Source organism: Pieris napi, chromosome 16, assembly GCF_905475465.1.
Source record: "Pieris napi chromosome 16, ilPieNapi1.2, whole genome shotgun sequence".
NCBI lineage: Eukaryota > Metazoa > Arthropoda > Insecta > Lepidoptera > Pieridae > Pieris > Pieris napi.
In genome coordinates this window covers 9,852,472-9,875,296 of record NC_062249.1, presented here as the reverse complement: position 1 = coordinate 9,875,296, position 22,825 = coordinate 9,852,472, and the positions used below count along the sequence as shown (strand labels likewise).

The 22,825-nt window shown below is 33.3% G+C and overlaps 1 protein-coding gene across 1 annotated transcript in view; it reads right to left on the bottom strand.

Annotated features, from left to right (window-relative positions):
- Positions 1 to 22,624, bottom strand: part of LOC125057342 (pregnancy zone protein-like) — a 40,014-nt gene extending 17,390 nt beyond the window's left edge. The window contains exons 1-16 of the mRNA XM_047660990.1: positions 22,428 to 22,624; positions 17,289 to 17,458; positions 16,862 to 16,934; positions 16,509 to 16,671; positions 12,433 to 12,603; positions 11,841 to 11,956; positions 10,801 to 10,993; positions 9,812 to 9,937; positions 8,900 to 9,085; positions 8,062 to 8,223; positions 7,204 to 7,551; positions 6,298 to 6,523; positions 5,491 to 5,654; positions 4,726 to 4,872; positions 3,358 to 3,465; positions 419 to 615 (exon numbers count right to left, since the gene is read on the bottom strand). Of these exons, the coding sequence (XP_047516946.1) occupies positions 419 to 615; positions 3,358 to 3,465; positions 4,726 to 4,872; positions 5,491 to 5,654; positions 6,298 to 6,523; positions 7,204 to 7,551; positions 8,062 to 8,223; positions 8,900 to 9,085; positions 9,812 to 9,937; positions 10,801 to 10,993; positions 11,841 to 11,956; positions 12,433 to 12,603; positions 16,509 to 16,671; positions 16,862 to 16,934; positions 17,289 to 17,458; positions 22,428 to 22,498 (2,621 nt within the window). The 5' untranslated portion in view covers positions 22,499 to 22,624. The remainder of the gene's footprint in view (positions 1 to 418; positions 616 to 3,357; positions 3,466 to 4,725; positions 4,873 to 5,490; positions 5,655 to 6,297; positions 6,524 to 7,203; positions 7,552 to 8,061; positions 8,224 to 8,899; positions 9,086 to 9,811; positions 9,938 to 10,800; positions 10,994 to 11,840; positions 11,957 to 12,432; positions 12,604 to 16,508; positions 16,672 to 16,861; positions 16,935 to 17,288; positions 17,459 to 22,427) is intronic.
- Positions 22,625 to 22,825: the final 201 nt, after the last annotated feature.

Sequence of the window (22,825 nt, the reverse complement as noted above, 5' to 3'; positions counted from 1 at the left end):
GTAAGCAACAAAATTTTAAGTTTCTAAAAAAGGAAATAAAAAAACTAATATCAATTTTTAATTATTAATATTACTATATAGGTTATGAATAGAGCAGTGTTGGCCTAGTGGCTTCAGCGTGCGACTTTCATCGCTGAGGTCGTAGGTTCGATCCCCAGCTGTGCACCAATGGACTTTCTTTCTATGTGCGCTCGAACGGTGAAGGGAAAGATCGTGAGGAAACCGGCTTGCCTTAGATCCAAAAAGTCGACGGCGTGTGTCAGGCACAGAAGGCTGATCACCTACTTGCCTATTAAATCGACAAATGATCAAGAAACAGATACAGAAATCTGAGGCCCAGACCTAAAAAGTTTGTAGCGCCACTTATTTATTTATTTTATTTTACATAGGTTATGAATGCCATGCCCCACAAACATACCTAATTTGTTTATAGGTGAACCTCGTCTCATTACAGGATTGGGCGGTAGACGCGCGAATACTGAGGAAGGCTGCGCCAGGACTCTTGGCGATGACTTTGACCCTCCTCCCAATGGAGCTACGACCTTGGATGCAAGTGGGTTTAGGGTCCTCGTTGATGGCTTCCAGGTGAGGGTCTGTTATGATCTCCACTTGGACCTGGAGATGTTGATTACACGTCAACACAAAATTTTACTTTTAGGCCATGAAAAACTTTGCTTTTGTATTTAGGAGATATTATATCATTTTTAAAAATCTCAAAAAGTGGTTTTAGTTAAAATTTAAGATGAAACGATTCAAATTAATATGTTTTTAGGTTTTATTATTAAACATACAAAAAAGCGGTAAATAATTTAAAAGTGAACGCTTTTACTCATTCTTTTACGTTCATACATTTTCTTAATAAAACCCAAATATAGTCAAAGAGTATTATTACTATATACGTAATAGACCACAAGCCCATGAACAAAAAATACCTGTGAAATGACCCAACGTGAATTACGCTTAGAAGGCTGTCACTATGTCTGAAAATAGCTCTGAGCACTATGCCGTCATTTCTGTGCGGTACATGTGAGTACGTGAGTGAATGGACTTTCTCAGGTACAATGGGGGAATTTCGACTAATTATTAATGTACGGCTTTGTTATAAGTGTGTAGATGATTAAAAATAAATGTCGAAAAACCTAGTGCCGTACAAAATTGATGGTGCCGGAAGTCGGTGCAAATTTTTAATTCGACGACAGTTGCAGAAGCAATATAGGTCATTTATTACTGTACGGCATTTGTGTGATTCCTTTTGGACACATATACAGATACTTTACCCGTAAACGCCGTACATATTCCCAGCGGAGCGGTCGAAAGCCAAGGGTCGCAACATATGTCTGATTAGCATATAGGTGATGATGATATGAATCAACATAAAATTAAATGATCTTGAGAGTACTTCACAAATAGATAACATTTTCCAGCATGCCGTACATTTTTTGTGGAACACATAGGTGTATGGGGTAAATTTCTTTTCTCAGAAAAGAGTCATTTTCCGGTGACTTTTATCTGTACGGCAATAACACAGGTTATCAATACTTTAGACAATCTTCAATAAAAGATAAATGCCGTACACTTTCGATAGTCCGCTACCACCGCCTACCAATACAGGGCGTCCCAAAGTTATGGGAAATGAAGGGAAAGTACCTTAAATATCGTAGATAGGGTATTTTACTAAAAGAAGACTTTATGTTATTTTTAAAAGTTATTAATTCTGCATTCAAATATTTTTTTAAAATTACTTGCCTCGTCTGGGAATCGAACTGACTTAAATGTAAAAAAAAACACCCCTACTTTTATGATGCCAATCGAAAGAATGGCCAAAAACTAATAACTCTTCTTAAGTAACATAGTATTTTAAAAGAAAGGAACAGCGTGAATATATCTTTTTAATCAAATTAAAAACTTTATCTATCGTATTCGGCCTAAAAAAATCCCCTACGAGTCTGTTACTTTAGAAAAGTTATTAGGTTTTGGCCATTCTTTCGATTGGCATCATAAAAGTAGGGGTGTTTTTTTTTTAATTTAAGCCGGTTCGATTTCCAGACGAGGCAAGTAGTTTTTAAAAAATCTTTGAATGCAGAATTACTAACTTTTATAAATAACATAAAGTCTTCTTTTAGTAAAATACCCTATCTGCGATATTTAAGGTACTTTCCCTTCATGTCTCATAACTTTGGGACGCCCTGTATTATATATATTTTTGTTAAAAATATTTTTCCTTTACCTCTCTCTGCTGGTACGATAAGGCTGTAAATATACTTTACAGCCTTATGGTAGTATACTCAGATATGTACAGTTATTAATGACCTTAAGGGACACCTCAAACGTCGTCGAAGTTTTTATCAGCTGTAAAGAATAATCTGGAGTAAAATGTACGGCATCTGGTTTTTTTTGTTTATTTATATTTGTTACATATAAAATAACAATAATCTTTGAAAATATTACTCCCCATATTACTCTAGGAGCATTTGAAAAGTCGTCTAAATTTCGGAAATTTCATATATTTTTTATCATAATATTTTTATTTGTTACCATTTATAAAGAACGGCTATAATGTACAACGGTAATATTTAGTAACATTAAGTAAAAAAACAAGTTGCCGTACATTATTCTCTGATCTTACAGCAGTAAGAACTTGGTAAATCCTGAAATTTCGATAAATATTTAATTACACAAACATTAACTATAATATTTGGACGGCATAATTATAAAACATTATTGTCCGTGTTAAATAATATTTTGAACATGTTGCCGTACATTTTACAATGACCTTAGGGTATATGGGTGTAGGGGTAGGGTTCCGACCCTTGGCTCTCGACCGCTCCGTTGGAAATATGTACGGCGTTTACGGGTAAAGTATCTGTATATGTGTCCAAAAGGAATCACACAAATGCCGTACAGTAATAAATGACCTATATTGCTTCTGCAACTGTCGTCGAATTAAAAATTTGCACCGACTTCCGGCACCATCACTTTTGTACGGCACTAGGTTTTTCGACATTTATTTTTAAACATCTATACACTTATAACAAAGCCGTACATTAATAATTAGTCGAAATTCCCCCATTGTACATGAGAAAGTCCATTCACTCACGTACTCACATGTACCGCTCAGAAATGACGGCATAGTGCTCAGAGCTATTTTCAGATATAGTAACAGCCTTCTAAGCGTAATTCAGGTTGGGTCATTTCACAGGTATTTTTTGTTCATGGGCTTGTGGTCTATAATTATCACAAAGCAAACATTATATGATAGTTGCATAAACTATTAGGACACAACGAAAATTTTGTAGAGATTATTCGATATAAAATTACAATATTAATTTATTACTGGTAATAACGATATGTACTCACACTAAGAGGCTGGTAGAGGTAATTAAAGAGTCGGTATCGTAAAACAGTCTCGTCTCCGCTACGCAGTTTGCGCGATGCGTCCGCATGAATGAAGAACTCGCGAAATACCTAAAAAAACATTTTCTAAATAACTAAATTTCATTATTATTAAATTCAATAAAATTACTATCAATAATAAAAAATAGGGGTTGATCGTATAAGGGAGAAAATTAAGTGATGTATCATAAAAAAATAAAAACCAAAAAATTTGTCGAAAAAATAAAAAAGACTTTTTTTTGGGGACGACACCCCTTATCACGAAAGACTTACTAAATATGCATAAATTCATAAGAGTCGGTCAATCCCTTTCGGAGGAGTATGGGAACGAACATTGTGAAACGAGAATTTTATATATGTATTAGATTTTTTTATAGGATAGGGGGAAATTTTAGTGGGTGCACTGCCGGCCTTTGAGGAAGGAGTATACCCTTTTTTTAAACAATTGGAGGTCGTATCTCCCAGGGAAGACCCTCTTCGATCAACAGTTCGCTAGTTTTATTGTTGTATAAAGAAAAAAAGATTACTGGAAGATTACTGAACCGGTTTAGAAAGTTCTTTGAGAATTTATAAAAAAACATGTCCTGCCGTATATAAAGAGGTAAAGTTAAGTAGTTTGTGAGTGTGTACTGTGTAGAGGGTAATCTCAGAATCTACTGATGTCTTTGAAACTTTTTGTACCAATAGTGTTTTTTACCAATGTTATTTATGCGTCAGAAAGGCAAAAAGGCAGTCGGATTTGCAAAGTAGTCGAAGAAAAAACGATCGAACGAAAACGTTTACGAAGGCTGCCTTAACAATGAGAGATATATAATTGAGTTCTAAAGAAAAGTAAAGCCTGATAATATTGTCTTTTATTGACATAACCTTTCCACATTTAAAGAAAAAACTAGATAGAGGACACCGTGAGCCATTTCTGCCAAAACCCTCCATCTTTTAGTCGATACCAGCTCCGGGGAAACAAATACAGATAATGCAACTTTTTCTACAGCTGTGACACTTTTTGACATTTAACACCTTTGGTCTTCAGTCACCGTGACCACGCACGCTGTAAAGCACGCGAAACGTCGGATAAATTTAAAATTATGTTAAATAATTGTTAAGTTTTTTCATTAAAAGTCTGATAATGTCACATATATCTATCTGTTTGTTCGCTATAAACTCAACTACTGCACGGAATTTATTATGGTTCTTACCAATATCTAAAACGACTCAAGAGGAGGGTTTATTTTTAGGTATATAATTTCTAAGGTTTACGGTACACCGTTTCCCGTGCGAAAGCGAGTCGCTAGTATATTATATAATATCAGAAAATAAAAAAGGTATACTTACTTGTAAAACAGCAGGCTGTGATATTGCGACCCCGGTTTTGGAAACACAGAAGGCGGAAGCTTCGAACCGTGTAATTGAGTCTGGAGCACGAGCTGTCGCAAGCACGGAACCATTAGCGCCTACCATCACAAGCTTCCATAGCCACGACTGAAATTATTTTTGTACCACTAGATGACAATCTTTTTTGAGGAAATTTTTGTAACTACCCATCGAAAATTTAAAACGGAGGGTAATGGAGTACATTTTTAAAATTTTCGGTAGAGATAGGTTTTTAAATGTTAGAAATGTATTCAGCATTAAATCTTAACTCGGATATTGAAAATGAGGGTAGTTCAAAAACATGTCCAGATATTACTTTATTTATATTTCATTGTAATGAGAGAATCAGGAAGACGTGATATGACATGATCGCATGAGCACAGAAATCAGGTTGGCAAAAATTTCTTGCAATGCTAATTAGAATTTCATGGAAATTATTCCGCTGAAAAATCAAGCAGGATTTATACTACGCCTCCAAAACCAAAATATTATCTTTACGAATTAATTGCTTGTTTCAAGCTAAAATGTTCATTTTTTAATAAATCGAATATTCCCCAAATTTCTCAATTTATTGTCTTAGGGACTGAGTGTGAGCCATTGTGCGTTCTAAGTCTCTTTGAAAACTATATATTATGAATGCCATATGGCACAACAGCGTATACACGCTGTTGAAATACGGGAGACATACTATGCGCTCAGAAGACTCTCAAAACCTAAGCACTGTACCTCAGAGAAGTCACTCCTAAGCAGATTGTCATCGGCTGTAAGTAAGGCTGGTGGAGTGTCACACTGCTTCCGGAAGGATTTTCCTCCCAAAAGTCTTACTCCGGCATTACTTAACCACATCTCGGCTAAGTTACTGCTGGACAGTTGGGACAGTTCTTCAGAAGCTGAAAACAATTATAGTTGTTCGGATTAATACCTGCAGCTGAGTTTCATCATCGGGCCATTTCACATGGGCCTCTGATTTCTGTATCTGTTTCATCATCATTTGTCAATCTAATAGGCAATTTGGTGATCTTCCTCCTAAGCCTGACATACGCCGTCGAGTTTTTGGGTTATTTTTTTTTTTAAAGACAATTCACACCAATTGACCTAGTCCCATGCTAAGCTGGTGAAGCTTGTGTTATGGGTACTAGGCAACGGATATATTATAGATAGATAGACATATAAATACATATTTAAACACCCAAGACCTAAGCACAACACCAAATGCTCATCACATCGATGTTCGTCTCAGCCGGGGATCGAACCCGGAACCCATGGATTCGCAATCAGGGGTACTGACCACTAGACCAATGAGTCGTCATATTAGGTATTCCTTCACCGTGCGAGCGAATGTTAAATGCGCATATAGAAAGTAAGTCCATTGGTACACAGCTGGGGATCGAACCTACGAACTCAGGGATGAGAGTCACACGCTGAAGCCACTAGGCCAACACTGCTCCGTAACATGTCACCTACATAAGTCAGTAAATACTCTAATTAAGTTTCATACTAAAAAAATGTCCATATTCTATCGAAATAACTCACAAAAGAAACATTCCCCCGCTGCGTCATATTCAGTCATATTTCTGTGTCCGTCAATCAATTTTCTAAGGCTCTTCATGATGAGGTCCCGAATAGTCTCTCCTGGCTGAATCCATTTTGATGCGGTATCCAGTACCGAAAGGGCACAAAGCGCCGGTCCTGGAGTTGATAGATGAAGGCTTGCCATAGATCCTGGTGCAGTTTGACGATTCGACCAGGTTGCTTCCACCTAAAGTATTCATTAGTCTTCACTGTTGTTTTGTCAAATTCAATTGTTTTCAGTTACATAATAGCGGGTAGTTCAAGTTTATAAGAGGGAAGAATTCTGACAACACTATAAACCTACCTATGAGTTCAGGCCCCTCTGATTCGGAGCCTCTGAGTCGAATACAACAGAAAAAACAATACTTAGTTACAATACTAGTTTGACATATTAGATAGATTTAAAAAAAACCTTACTAGAAAAAACTAAAATTAGAAGTGTAATATTTTATTTGGTAAAAACAAAGACTGGAAGCTACCACCGATTTAAAATAACATAAGGTCCTTTAAAAAAATACCGTATCAACTCATCAAAGGGTTTATACGGAACTTTGAATGCCTTGTACGACGAATTCTTTCAGAAAATTTATTAATCAAGTGTAAAATCTCTGGTCAGGTATTGCTTGAAATTTTAAATTTGTAACCAAAAATATGCACGCCATTTTGATTTTCAATTTTACGAACCTTAACGTCCTGAATCAAATGAATGGTAACCATGGTAACTAACAATGTCCTAACTTTAATCCACGTTTAAGGTCACTAGAATTTAACAATTTGAATGGTTTTTCTGAAATCTAACCACAATTACGTATTGTCTTTGATACTTCTTTGAAAACAGAAATATAACTTTAATTTCCTCATACATACCTTATTAGCAAAACACTCGTCCATCTCAAGATGTTTGCTGGCACTTATTAATTCATTATTATAATAAAAGTACGCAACCAAATGGCTGTCTGGGCACATTTGATGTGTTACTTTTATTGGTAGCATTATCTTTAACAATTTCCCATCTAGAAGGGAGTCCATTGCATCTGTTGTATTAGACCCAACGACTAAATTTTGGAAGCTGTCAAAGTTTTTGCCAATGTTGCCAGGTTTGTTGCGAAGGTTCTCGCAGTTGGAGTTTCTGTTTGCGGTAAGAATTTCGTCGGAGCTGGATGGGCATTGTGTTGTGGCACCCCAACGGTAGATTATGCCTCCACGGGTGATTACCTATTGGTAATATGGGTTTTGATGAATTGTACACTTTTCTTAAGCTAAATCCATTAATAGGGATTTCGATTTCAGTATGAATACTGAATATTGTTCAGTTGAGACTGATTTTACAGAGTAACCGTGCTCATAGCATAACTTTAAATAATTATTCTGAATTACTGAATTTATTTTTTAAGTGTTATAAAAAATATCTAAACGTTTACATATCAGCCAGTTATTGAATCAGTCATTGAAAATTTAGATTTTACAGAGTAACCCTGCTTATAGCAATTATTAAAATAATATTTTTTTTAACTTAATTTTTAATGTGTTATGAAAAATATCTTAACATGCACAAACACTTTTCCAGCTATTTATTGAATCGATCATTGAAAATTTTGATTTTGCATAGTTACCCTGCTTATAGCAATAACTAAATCAATCATTAGTTTTTTTCCGTGAATTTATTTTTAAAGTGTTATGAAACACATTCACAACTAAAATTGTATAAAACGTATTTGTACTTACCACGAAGTGTACAGTGAGTGGTTGTACGACGTTGTCTAGATTGACGTATAGAGGCACTAAGGTTTTGGCCGAAGATTGCGCGCGCAACGGACCTAAGGCCGCGCGACCAGTACTCGAACCTACTATCAACTGCAGGCTTGTTGATGCATTTTTACATGAAGCCTAAAAATGTGCCAAAAATGTTGTATATTATCCTCGATGATAAAAAATAAATCAGTCCCATAGGACGATTGTAATTTAAGTACACAGTGTAACACGATTTAAAAGAAAGAGACAAAAATTGATTTAGATTTTATGAATGGTTCATGTTGAGTGAAGACTAAAGAATGGCAAATCAGTTATAAAATTTTAGGCTAGAACATTAACATTCCATTTACTTAACTTTACTTAACATTAACATTAACTTATACATTTATTTTGACAATCAATAATAATTTACTTTCAACTTTGTCGATGCTTTTTAATACGAAATAAATCCTATCTATCCCATCTGAACACGACAATATACTATATTTTTAACACGTTACGTAACATTGTAGCTTGAATGAAGGCCCTAAAAAGGTTCGAATTGATTTTTCCTTGTGTTTATTGGACTATATCTGATCTTATAAAATACGAAGCAAAACAAAGAAATATATTAATGAACATATATTATTAATATTATTAAGTAGATAAACACACAAGCAGCTTAAAAAGCTGATGCGCGCGTGTCTGCGGATCTTAAGAAATTGTCCAACCTGTTTTTAAAAGAGTTTAAAGTTCAAATTCATTTCACTTTCCGAAAACCTATTCCAATATTGGTAAGTATTCATACTTTTAGAAAATGTATAGCACATACCTGAAATACGTAGTACGGACCTCCATTTGCCGTAAACATAACTCTCGTGATGCCTTTATCATCTGTAAGTGACTCTATGCAAGAGGAATTATCCACTATGAATTTTTCTAGAGATTTAGCCGCTGATTTGCAGATTCGTATATTCTCGTTTGAAGCTGGTTTATCATCCCAACGAATGGCTTTTACCTAATATAGATAATTTTAATTTATATTTACAGCTTTATATGAATAAAGTGTTACCATTACAGCTATAAGTGATATTCGTTTAGCAAAATTTCATACTTAGGAAAGTTTAAATACACTACGTATACACTATTATATCTGAGTGAATAATGAGTTATGATTTAATCTGTAGAAATAATTATGGATGTAAGATGAATTGAATGATATTTTGAAGTGAAACTTCTATACGCATGAGGGTAAATTTTTTACGGTTACGTCACGAAGATGTGCAGCGTTTTTGTCGAAGAAAAGGGAGAGAGCGATTGAGAGCGATTGAGAGAGAGTGAGTATAGAATTACCATATAGAAATGATATTTTTAAAATTAAAATTTCGTAAAGAGAATTTGTGAAATATTAGTATTCTATATTTTATGCAAAATAATTTGTTGAAATCTCAAATGACGAATTGTAAATTATAATGCCACGTGTTTTTATTATCGAAGAACTAATTTAAAAAAATAAATTTATTATTTGTATTAATTTCCAAAACTTTTAATATTTTAATGACAATTAAATAAATTAAATTCCTAACATATCTTCCTTTTTCCCTCCCTCTAAGTATCGGAGTTTTTTAGATTTGTATAAATATGAACAATACTTAAAAATTAGTTTGCCAAAAAAGTTTCACTTCTGACATGTGTACTTTGTACGCACGCACTTGTTTTATTATGCCAGTGTAAAATCACTTACTTTTAATTTATAAGGTAACCCTGAAGATATGACCGTCCTCTGCCTGGTCAGAAACTCCAATGTGACGGGATTATCAACAACTTCAGAAACCACAGTCGTATTCTGCCAGACCCTAGTACCTTCTTCCTAAAATATTAAAAACAATTTTTATTTCTTTAAATCTATACGGAAAGGGAACCGTGGTATTCTAGGTTGTAACGCTATTACGTCATTAAAGTTCGACAGTAATAATTTTGATATATTTTTACCCTGGCGCGAAGGCCCTAGTGTCTAAGAGAAGTTATACGTAATCTTTAACCGCCTTCTTTTACCGCGTTTCAGGGTATGACGTCAGCGCAATGATTTATAAGCGCAGATTGTAGGTGTCGCTATGTCGCAGCCAACTAGCTTAATTAGCCGTTCAATCAACAGCCTAGCGTCTTTCCTAAACTGAAAGATGAATTATATTCAGACGTAGCATTTGTTAAAACATTTAATAAACTGGCTGGCTCATGCTTAGGCCATTCGTACGATCGTGTGTCAGAAATAATGTATGTATATTATAATTTTTTATATGTTACAGAATGCGAACCGTCAGAAGGCTCACCTGATGTGATGGACACTTACACTGCCAGCTCGCAAGCGCGCTGACGGCCTTTTTTGAATTGGTACGCTCATTTCTTAACCCTAAGGACCCTAAATCTAACTGGTTCGGAAATACTTCAGTTGGCAGCTGGTTCCGATTTAATTCAGTGATGTTCAGATTTTATTTGAACATTTACCAACTGCTGCTAAGATTTTTGTCAGAAAAAATTATTATTATTATATTAACTATTATAATTAACTAGCTATAGCAAACCCTTAACAAAGAAATAAATGCGCGTTTATATCTGTTATTGAAGTTTTAGTAATAGTTCAAATTGTTTCAATAATAGAACAGTAATTAAAAGTATGGAAAACTTGAGCTCTCCATGGGCAAATTTGGAACTGGCTTTACTCTTAACTATTACCTGAAAAGAAAAATCTGCTACAATGACGTCTGGTGGGTTGTCGCCTAATAGGCCGATGCGTCGGGCGGCGGCCGCATGTCGGTGGCAGGCCCTTGGTGCGCGGATACGGGTCGCTGTTCGGATACCGCCCGATGACCCCGCTCCACGGATTCGGATTACCAGCATTCCTTCTACTGCTTCGGACCAGGGATATCTTAAACCACGTTTAGTATAAATTACGCGAGCTCTTTAATCGCCAATACTATCAGACATTTTTACGTAAATATATTTTGCGTCAAATTTATTATAGCCTTAATTAAATAATGTTTAGCTATTCAAACGAGGAATGCTGCCAGTATCTTCAGAACCTTGCCAAAAGGGCCTCCTTCTAATAATATATTTTAGTTATTATATTTTAAGGTTGGTTACTGTTTTTTTTTGTTATTAATTATTAATTAATTGTAAATAAATAATAATATAAATACTTTTATTATTATTTTTCGAATTCCGGTCAGGACTGTATAGATTGCACAGCCAAATATTTTTATATATTATTCTGCAAAATTCTGCGTGGCACAAAAATATTTAGCAAAATGTTAATAATTCAACGGCCTCGCGAAACTGGTCCGCAATTTTCCTCTAATCAAAACGTAAATAGCGCCATAATCCAGTATGGCACAGCGCATGCGCAAAGTCGGCGCTGCCACAGATAAGTTAAATTTGGAATTTGCTATAGATGATGAAACCTTCTTGGTAAAAAGAAGGAAAGAATATCTTAAATTTGTTTAATAGTTTCATTATTACTTTAATGGTTTTTAATTTTTTTCTCGAAACTTAAATTAAGTGTTTGAAATTAAAATTAAGTGTTTCTGGTGATATCTTAAAGGTTTACACATTTTTTTTCTGTTACTTTAATCAAATTTATATATTTTTCTTAATTTGATATTTTCTCTTTTTAATATAGTTTTACGTAGAAGTATAAAATATATAATACTAAACACAGGCTCTTGGAGTTTTTATTACGCCATATTTTGTCATATATAAAATTTAAATTACTTTACCTCACACAGACCGTCCATACAAGCCGTTCGCTTGTTCGGAGTATTCTTGGCGCGTGTCGAACCGTCAACTGAAATGGCGGTAAATCATAGTTTCCTACTGAAAAAACGGCTGATCCCTGAAATAATAAGGTTTTAAATATTGAGTTAAGTTAATTTTATATATAAAAATATAATGTGTTATAAATAAAAATGATAGCTTTGCTAGATGGTTGTTTCGCGTAGATATTTTTTCGAGAGGTTAAACATAGACAAATCAAATCTTTATATTTTTTGTCTCTGGAATTTGTTACATCATAAACAGTAATGATTTTTTAAACGATTTGCTTTAATAGTTCACTGTATTAAAAAAATATTTTATAGATTTTGATATTTATTATCAGATCTTGGATACGAAATTTGTCAAGATTATCTTCAAAATTCTTTTCTTTTTTATATACTTTTATCTTTAGCTAGGCAAAAGATTGCATAGTAGTTTTTAAGTTTGTAAAAGATTCATTATAATTTAGCTATGCATAATAATAATAGTACTTGTATATACATAAAATATGTTTATTTATATTGGTAAGTAATTTTAAAAGATTTTAATGCTAACCTGAGTCCCATCAGCTAGTCTGCCTCTCAAAGTCCACTTCCCTGTTGGTGACAGCTCGTCTAATTGATACTGAAGTTGAGCCACTCCGAGCCGAGTCCTCACATGTGACCACTGAGCTAGTCTCGAACCCTCCCAAGCACCACGAGGACCTTCCAACCATACTTCATCAAGCTGAAAATTTCCCAGATATGTTGAAATATTTCTTCATAACTCCTTTAGAACGGATTTTTTTCGCTCATTCCAGTTAGATTCCTGCCCTTCAGGCAAGTCTCCCCCCACGGACCAAATAGGAAAGCCGGAAACGCCCTTGTACTATTCGCGGCAGAGTTACGCTCTTCACACAGCCCCAGCTGAGATGTCATGGCTTGACAGATGCCAAAAATTATTTCACCATAAGAACTCTAAGTAACAAAAGCTAAATTTATTTTTAAAATATTGAAACATCTACACAAAATTTGCCTCTGTTAAATTACGGCCGCTTTCTGTACTCATCCCAATTTTACTGCTAGAGATTGATATTTCAATCCATTTCGCAAAAAATACTTTTCAATAACCGTTTTTGTAAAATATCTTTAAACTCGACAGTTCGAATTCTGACATTTATTAATCTAAATTTGCGAAAATCTGATTTGGAAATAATTTTAGATTATAGATCGAGTATAGAAAGCGGCCTTTAATGGATGACTCTAAGGACGTAAGCGCGCTAAGAGTTCGATTCTGTATGTGTCAAAAATATACTTTGAATAGTCATGGCAAAAGTTATAGATCGCTACCATGTAATGTTTTCAAGGGGAAGGTCATTAGGTTTTTAAAGTCAAGGTGATTTTATAGCGTGACCGATTACCGAATATTTAGAACATAAATTTGACAATTACTTATAAATGACTTAGCTTCTTATTATGACATTTGCATGCCTATTATGGCTGATTGTGCGGATTTTTCTTGTTGTTCGATTTTTTCTTATTTTATACCACAATCTTGGCAAATAAAGGATTATTATTATTATTATTATTAAATCTCGTTTCTGAATACCCAAAGAACTCCTGTTAATGTTTCAAAACTCAATCATCGATTAGATCCTGTTTTAGTTGAATATTTAACCATATTACTCGTTCGTGTTAATTTTAACTTTTTACAAAGATTTACGACAATAGTATGCACCCGGAAGTATATTTTATGTATGATATTTTTCCTATTAGAAAGTTCGAGGAAATGTATTGGCTGACATATTAAAACGTTGCAATAAATAATACTTGTGATCAATTAAGTAAACAAATTATTTGCATACGTGCAGAGCGTGTTCTAAACTGTGTCAGTGTGACGCAGACTTTTATAAATATGCTGTAGTCAAACTTGAAGCCGGCCTTTTACAAAGATCTCGAAAATAAGAGCATGAGCAAATGGGCATATTTTGGGTCCACTAAGTTGCAGTTTACATATCTTAATATGTTCACGTACATATCGTGTTTACATATCTTAATGTGTTATCGTAGTATGTATTAGTTATACGTTCTAAAATAATATAATAAGAAATGTAAACTTAACAGTTGTTGCGTTGATTAATTAATTAATAAAGTATAGTGCACGGTAACGCCTGTATTTCAAGATAATATAAAGATATTTAGTTGGCATATCAAAAACGTATCCGATTTTGACATACAGTGGTGATAGTCTTGTTTCTGATTTTTAAGTATCTTCTACTAAAAAAAAGTTTCCTTCCATGGCGAAATCTTACTAACTCGCGTGCCATGTTCTGAGTGAATTGAAATTATCCTACGCAAATACATATGTATGTTGGTGTATACCAAATTTATAAGGGAATAAGTTAATCGCTCAAAACAAAAGACAAAACAAGAAAAGAAAAACAAAAGACGGTATACATTTCTTTTTCAATTAATAGCATATAAAGGTTTTGGACATGAAATTTATTGAGACATGAAGGGAAAATTAAAAGTTTTATGTACAATCTAGTGTCGTATAATGAGGGTTAACAAACACATGTTATTCCTAACAAAATCCGTACAATATTTAGTTATTTTATGAAAGTCATAACATTTGACGGCAACATGAATACAACCGCAGGACCGGTTGGAAGGCTTTTCAAATAATGGATATACTGTTAATACGAGTTGTGACTCTAATGAACAGTTAAACTCTCTTTTCAATGTTTATTTTAATTTCTCTTAAAATTAAAAAGGTCAGTTTTCTTGTTTTTAAATTTGAAATTTAAAAACTGTATAATATAATACTATATGCTTAATGTTCGTTTTGAGTATATATTTTTTACAAGATATGTACTATTTTTTTAATATTTAATAACACATATTATATAGGGTATTTACAATATTCTTAAGCTATATAGTACTAATAATAATTCAAAACGGATAAACATATAACTAAAGTAGGTACATATATTTAAAAACATTTTTTTTACTGAAGATATATTTAATCTAATTTAACTTGCGAATCTCAAAGATCGTTTAAAAATTGACTTATATCAATGTAACGCACAAAATGTCCGCCCCATACTCAGTGGCGTAACTATACCATCTGGGGCCCGTGGCAAATCTTCTTTCGTGGCAATTCTTTTGATGGGGCCCTGTCAGTAAAAATCGTCACGTTTTACTCAGTCAGTTTAATTTTAACATCTAAACTTCGAGATTTTCAGCGTACTCAATTAAACGTTGTATATGTTCCACTAATTGCCATAGGCCTCCTGACTAAGGCGAGAGGGAATGGTCTGTAGTCCCTACGCTATCCCAATGCGTATTGGACACTTCACATTCATCCATAGAAAACAATATCTCTTGGGCAGGGGCCCTCTTGGGTCGGGGGACCGTGGCTTTTTGCCAGCCCTGCCACCCTATTGTTACGCCACTGCCCATACTTCATCGAGATCTTATTAATAAATATTCTCCATACAACTATAACTGAATACCATTGTAATATAAACTTAGAATAAAGTAAATAAAACAAAATTTTTACAACCATTTGTGTCACGAAGAATGAATGATTGTACTAAACTATTTGTCTGAGTTAACGCTATTTTCATTTGAAGAATTAAGCCATATATCCAGTTAATTTAGTGTTTATTAATATAAAAGAATGTCGTCTAACGAGATAAGTTATCGCGCATTGGACCTGTGTCCTTGCAGTCCTTGGAGTTTAAATAGTCCGTACTAAAATCAAAGAGGTTTATTAAAGAAATTTAAATCTAAGTATCGCGTTTTCAAAAAGTCTAATTTAAATATATGTACTTAATATTATAAAACTGATGTAAAATAAAAAAAAGTGCGTGCGTACAAAGTACACATGTCAGAAGTGAAACTTCTTTGTAAATTAATTATTACTTAGGTAAAATAGATGATCATGTACCAGTATATGATCACACCATGTTTTTGTAAATCTATATTCACACTATATACGTGCTAATGATAATATAAAAAAATAAAAATCTGCGTTTACAATTCGTCATTTGAGATTTCAATAAATTATTTTGCATAAAATATAAAATACTAATACTTCATAAATTCTCTTTACGAAATTTTAATTTTAAAAATAGAATTTCTATATGGTAATTCGCCCTTCTCACGCTATCTCAATCGCTCTCTCCCTTTTCTTCGACAAAAACGCTGCACATGTTCGTGACGCTAATATTATTATTGCGTTTCATCCGTAAAATTTTTACCCTCATGCGCCTAAAGAAGTTTCACTTCAAAAAGTTTACTATTATTTTATATGTAATATAGTAAATATGTTTTCATGATATTATTGTGTACTGATTGTTAATCTATATAAATAAAAAGTTATCACAAAATATGTTGCTAGGCGCAATACTCAAAGATGGCTGGACAAATTCGAGTAATTTTTATTTATTTAAACTCTGAGGAAGGTTTTTTTATGTTGAGATTTATTTGGAAAATTGCACGGAAAAACCTAAAAACACGTTTTTATTCCGAAAAAGTTAACAATCTCTATGGGGTAGCATAGCAAAATCTTTCAATGTTGGCGAAACGAAGTTCGGGGGCAAATATATATTATATACGTGTAAATATTATTATATAGGTGCTACTTACAGTAGTGTGTGCCGGCGTCAAGTCTGCTTTTAAAGCCAGGAGACGAAATCTCACAGAATCTCCAGGTCTGTAGCGGGCACGCTCAGAATGAATGACCAACAGTTTACCGCTGGAAATTCGGATTGGCAAGTGACGCTCCCAGGTGCAACCGACTTCTGGATATCTGTTTAATATTAAATTTTATACCTATATTTATATTCTTACTTAACAAAAATTTTGTTTAAATTTGATTACAAAATTGCTGATGCGACTGAAAATTGAGAGGTGAATATGCGAATTATGGTGACAAATCTAATATTTTTAGTTCGAAGAAATAAATGAAAAATTGTTTTTGTCTATACAGAATATCTTACCTGATATTTACACTTAATTCTGCTTTAGTATTAGGCTGAAGCGGCACCGAGATGTCTAAACAGCCTCCGTCACCTGAAAACATTTTTATGATATTTTTCATTACATAAGGTAAATAGAAAATCGACAAATTAGAATAATTAGATAAAAAACGACGCAATTTTTTTTCTGTCCAATACTATTTGATTTTATGACGACATATATTTATATAAATTCTTATAAAATATGTTGATTATTTGTATTGTACCTACACCTTTTGTAAAGTAAAAAATTAAATCTAGGTAATACCGCCTCTAAGCCAAATTCAGCTTATAGCTAACTATAAAATTATTAGTTAACTAAAAAAATTTGTCACATAACATCCCTTTTCAAACAAAAATACTATTTTCAGCCTAAGTACCTGGTGATAGTCTTTTTAAAGATTCTCACCTGGATTCAGTTGCCTTGTAGATGTAACGGTTTCGCCATTAACATTCAAAGTCAGTAGTAACCTGGCCGGCCCATCTGGGTAGAAGCGAGAGACACATGCGCGGCTACTGCCTCCACCTGTCAATACTCCTGGGACCAGCACCAAGTGGTTCTGATCTGTACATGGATTGCTGAAAAAATGTGACAATATTTCTAAAATTTACACGTCCACGCCTACTTTTAAGGTTTCTATAAAGTATGCCATTCATTAAAGATTAATTAAAAATTAAATTACGTCAAGAAGAGAATGACTTTTATCAACCACTTGTAAACACAGAAGTTATTCGGGCATTAAAAGTATTGTTGGCGCCAAAAATCTGAAGACCCCGCCCAGCCTTGCGATTCTGTAACTCACTTTTCGAACTCGCACAGCGGTTTTCGAAGCGGAGGTCGCGCTCAAATCAGTCGTGAAGCAGTCATTTTGAGTTGCAGAATCGCAAGGCAGATCACCGCGCTTGCGCTAAAGCGGTTGCCACAGTTTAAAAAAATATTTGAATCGTCCATATTCAAAATGTAATTCTCAAAATGAAAAATGTTTGGATGACACTATTAACTTTAGACTTGGATTTTCTTTAGACATATCAATTGTTTAGTCTCACTATAAAATTATCCGTCGGTACAACATTGTAACTGAAGCACTTTATCATGGAATTGTTTGTAATTTTAAATTATGGTTTGCTAAAGAATTGCAATACTAAGTTATAAATATTTAAATATATGTTAGATATTAAACCTTTTGCATCCACATTATAAATACTTTTTTAACAAGGCCAACGTTTTGTTTCACATTATTGTTTTGGTTTGGACAGACGCATTTGTAATTGTTTAGATTTTTGCCAATTTCAATTTAATTTTTCAATATCGTCAGTGTTTTGTGCGTATTCGTAAGTTATTGTCTTTCTACTGATGAGAAAGAATATTATTATCGTAACCTTTCCCATTGTTCCTGTATTAAATATTCCTTTATGTTTACGACTGAAAATTGTGTGCTTTTTTCCCCTAATTGTCCGTAGTGGTACAGTCATATAAATATGTTATAGATAATTAAATAAATTTAACTGAGCTTTTATACTCCCAATAAATACTTGTATACAATAAAACACCGGAAGATTACAGAGGAATCTTCGCACATCATAAGGAAATGGCCGAGAGTGGGTCAATGCCATCTAGAGAGTGACGCTTCAAGCTCACCTACAAGGTTGCTTTTGAGGTCACGAGGACACAGCTAACAAAAATATATGGTTTTTTGCGCACTTTTTTGCCATCTAACTTAAAATAAGGTTTTTATTGAACTAGTTCTCTACAGAATACGGAACATCTAATGGAAAATATGTATTTTATGTGAGCTTAAGCCAAGCTTAATCGAATCTAGTATGTTTTCATAAACTACGCTACGTTTCTATTTTTAATAGGTTTTGTTATTAGTTACACTTAGAGATACATACATATGCAATTGGCGTTTTATATGGGAGGACCAAAAGGTAGATTCTTTTTAAATATAATATACATATTTAATTAATCAAAGTATGCACCATTGCTATCCATGCACTTAACTACATAGTTCATTGATCCCTTTACTAAAAGACCATTCTGACAGCCCCATCAGAGTTGAATGTTTTACCTAGCAGAAAGTTATCCAAATTTCGAAAAAAACATGGTAGCATGTTGGAGCAAGGTCCGGGGAGTGCGGTGGATGTCTTAGACATTCCAATTGAAGCTCCTCTAATTTGGTAGCATTTCTTCTAAAATTTTCTACGTTTTTCTTCAGATTTTAAACCATAATCTACCACACCTGACCATAACCATTGGGAACAGTCACATATATTGTTTGGAGAACCTAACGAAATTAATAAATATCCAACTTATACATAAATATCGAGCTTCTAAGAATGTCCATTGTAATTAATCGATTAGTTACGTTAGTCAACGAATTACATAGGTTAATGGATTTTTTATTGTCCGTTGAGGAAGTGCCTATAGTAATTACTTAATATTACATATTAATTTTATAAATATTCTTTAGTTTGTTTTTCCTAATTATTTTTTTTAAGTTTGTTTATGTTGTCTGTGATTTTTATGAGATTATCGTTCTTGTTGATTTATGGTTGTTTTTTGTAAATAAATAATAAAATATCATCTCACATAGAACCAAAGACAATTAGACGTAGAAGTTACGCATGCGTACATATTAATAAGTTTTCGTATTGATAGCCGGCAATGGTAGTGAGTAACAACAATGTATCATTTTTATCATCTTCGGCGCTTCATTGTATTTTATAACTTTCCGTTACGTTTAATTTTTTATAAGCGGATTATAAGTTAGTTAATAATAATATTACATTATGCAATATTTTCCATTGATATAGTAGCCGATGTAACCTTTTTTTATAATTACAGTAGTTTTAGAGTTTAGCTATTACAAATAAAAAATAATCCATATATATTATACATATCATGTGTAGATAATTATGAAAAATAGTTTAAATATATAAAGGCAACCGTGAAATGTGAATGAAATGAGAGTGGTTTCTTAGGACTGCAGCAAGTGGAGATCCTAGGTCTTTGCCTTTGGGAAAAAAGCGTGAAGATAATAATAAATAAATATAAGTTTAATGTGTTTCGGTGGTTTTTTCGTTATGTTCTACATTGCCTAATATTCCATTTCCATATAAATATACATCCATTATTATATGTTACTAAATACATATGTTTATAAAGAAAACGGACGTAATTCAATCACATCCGTGACTATAAGGTTTCTTTGTTTGCAATTGAAATTGACCGCAACAGTTTATGCAGTTGACACTAAGCCAACGATTAAACTAGCAGATCCGCCAGACGTTGTCCTGTACTCACGTCTTACATAAAAAAAAATTAATAATGTAAATCATTCTCGACTCCATTTAAACACACAATTTTTTTTTTAAATCGTCCAGGCGTTTAATTAACACATGCACAGAAGATTTATATATATTCCAGCTGTTTATTTGGTGTACAGATTAATTACCTAGATACCGACTGCAGAACCATCTGCCGGGCTGATTTGTGAAATTAAACCTTCCAGGGCGCCACCCAAACGCATACAAAAAAGTGGTTCAAATAGGTCCAGTTCAAGTAGATTGAGAATAGTTCAGTGACATACACACGTACAATCGATAGAGTATATTGTCGCTGTTCAACATGTGGAAAACTACGTAAAAAGTTTTATCGTAACATACCGCTTAGGAGTAGCAGGTCTACTCTGTAAAATAATATTGACAACGTATTACAATTAGTGACGGAATCTGGAAAATTTGGAAATTTTGTTTGAATATCACAAATCTTAATATATATAAATTACGTGTCACGTTGTTTGTCCGCTATGGACTCCTAAACTACTGAACCGATTTCAATCAAATTTGCACACCGTGTGCGGTTTAATCTAACATAAAAGATAGAATAGCTTACATTATATACCCGCAGTATTATTTTATTGCAAAATATTTGTTTATTATTTGATAGTCACAATTCTAACAGATGGCGCTGTGTTGAAAGTACCAACGTTTCACATTAAAGCTACAATTAAATGGCATAACCACCAATAAAGCATGGTGGTCCCCATGATTTGAGGGCCAAAATTCGCTTCTAGACTAAGTTGTTCATATTTCAATGTCAGAGAGACAGCTTAATACCTAATTGTTTATCTTTTACTATATAGAATTATCAGGGACTCATCTCAGTGTCTATGTTGCAGCCAACTAGCTTAATAAGCCGTTCAATTAACAGCCTTGCATTTTAACTGAATAGCGCCGTTTAACTAGCGGCCTGAAAGATATTCAGCCGTTTGTTGATAACATTTTATAAACTGGCTGGCTAATGCTTAGGCCATTCGTACGATAGAGTGATCATCAGAAATAAAAGAGATGAAACATCTGACATACAAAATATTATTTAAAAATTAAATTGCTTGAGTCAGTCACAGCTTAATTCACATTATTATTGTCACTGCACTTTTACATTGTACTTGTTGTTTTTCATTAAACTTTAGAAAACACCATCAATGTTGTGGCTTGCCGACGACATATTGACAGTTTGAAAAATTTCGTATCGAGTTTGAGAGTGGCAGAAAGTGGAACTAAATTTAAATTGACAGTCAACAGGCTAGGCAAGTAATGAAACGTCATCGATCCAAGTCATTTGCCTAGCAGTTTGAACAACTGGCTGATATCTTTCAGGCCGCTAGTTAAACGGAGCTGTTTACTTAAAAGGCTAGGCTGTTGATTGAACGGCTAATTAAGCTAGTGGGCTGTGACATCTATGCACAATGTACTTCAACCGTTTTTAGTATTAAAACTCGGTTATTGTTGCTAGCAACCTTCCAGTACTCAGGAAAACAATCAGTTTGTGATTGAGATTGCAAAGCAATTATTTAAAACAAAGGAAAAATATAGTTATAGAACCGAGTCATTCTTGCTACCTAATGCTATGTAATGTTATGATTGAATTATGATTACCTCGAAAAAATGTAATATTATTTCGAAGTTATTTAAAACCAAGCAGAAGAACGAAGATACATTGAATATTATCGTTTCCCTAAACGAAATCAAATGTATAAAAAACTTTTTACGATGACATTTAATTATAAATCCAAAAAACATTGGTTATGGTCAAATAAAATAATAATAATGTATTCAAATATGTACGTTAAATTGTTAACCACCTTAGAGGGTTTTAAAGTCCATTAAAAATGAAGGGTTACAAAATAATTCTGGCAATTGTTTTTCCTAAAGAAACTATTAAAGCTTGTGAATTAATTAAAAATATGTTATTTAAGAATAATATAAGCACACTAGAAATATCTTTATAACATAGATAGATTTACTTTTTATTGATTATTTAGAAAGCTGTAGGTATACTGTAAGCGATTTTACTATGTACGAAGAATCCACTTAATATATATCAAAATATATATTATTGTACAATAATATAGGTTCTGTTTGTAGGGAGACTATTACAAGACATACATTATAGAACTTATATTAAAAATTAAGTTTATATAGAACTGTACACAATAGTAGTATTTTTGTTTATCGAAATTGTATTAACAACTGAAATACTAACCTCGTTATATTCTCAGCGTAATTCGCAAACACAGGCGTCAAAAACAAACAAATTATCACAATAAACAACATTATAAAATTTCAATACACAAAAACCATAACTTGCACTTAATATCACGTTAAACATTTAAAAATTAAATATTAAGATGCGTCCGCGCAAACGGTCGCAACGCCACTCCGGCTGCGAATGTGTGAGTTCAGTCGTCTGCAACATTTTTTGCTTTATACAGATGATCACAGTTATATGAACTACAATATACATTACAGATTACTTTTAATACATCTATTACAGTCTGCTAAGTATAAGTTGGCGTGTTGTAAAAAGGAAATTATTTTGACAACTGTTAAATTATGTTTGATATTCCCAAAGTTTGGTAGTCTTTGAAGCGTCGTTAATGT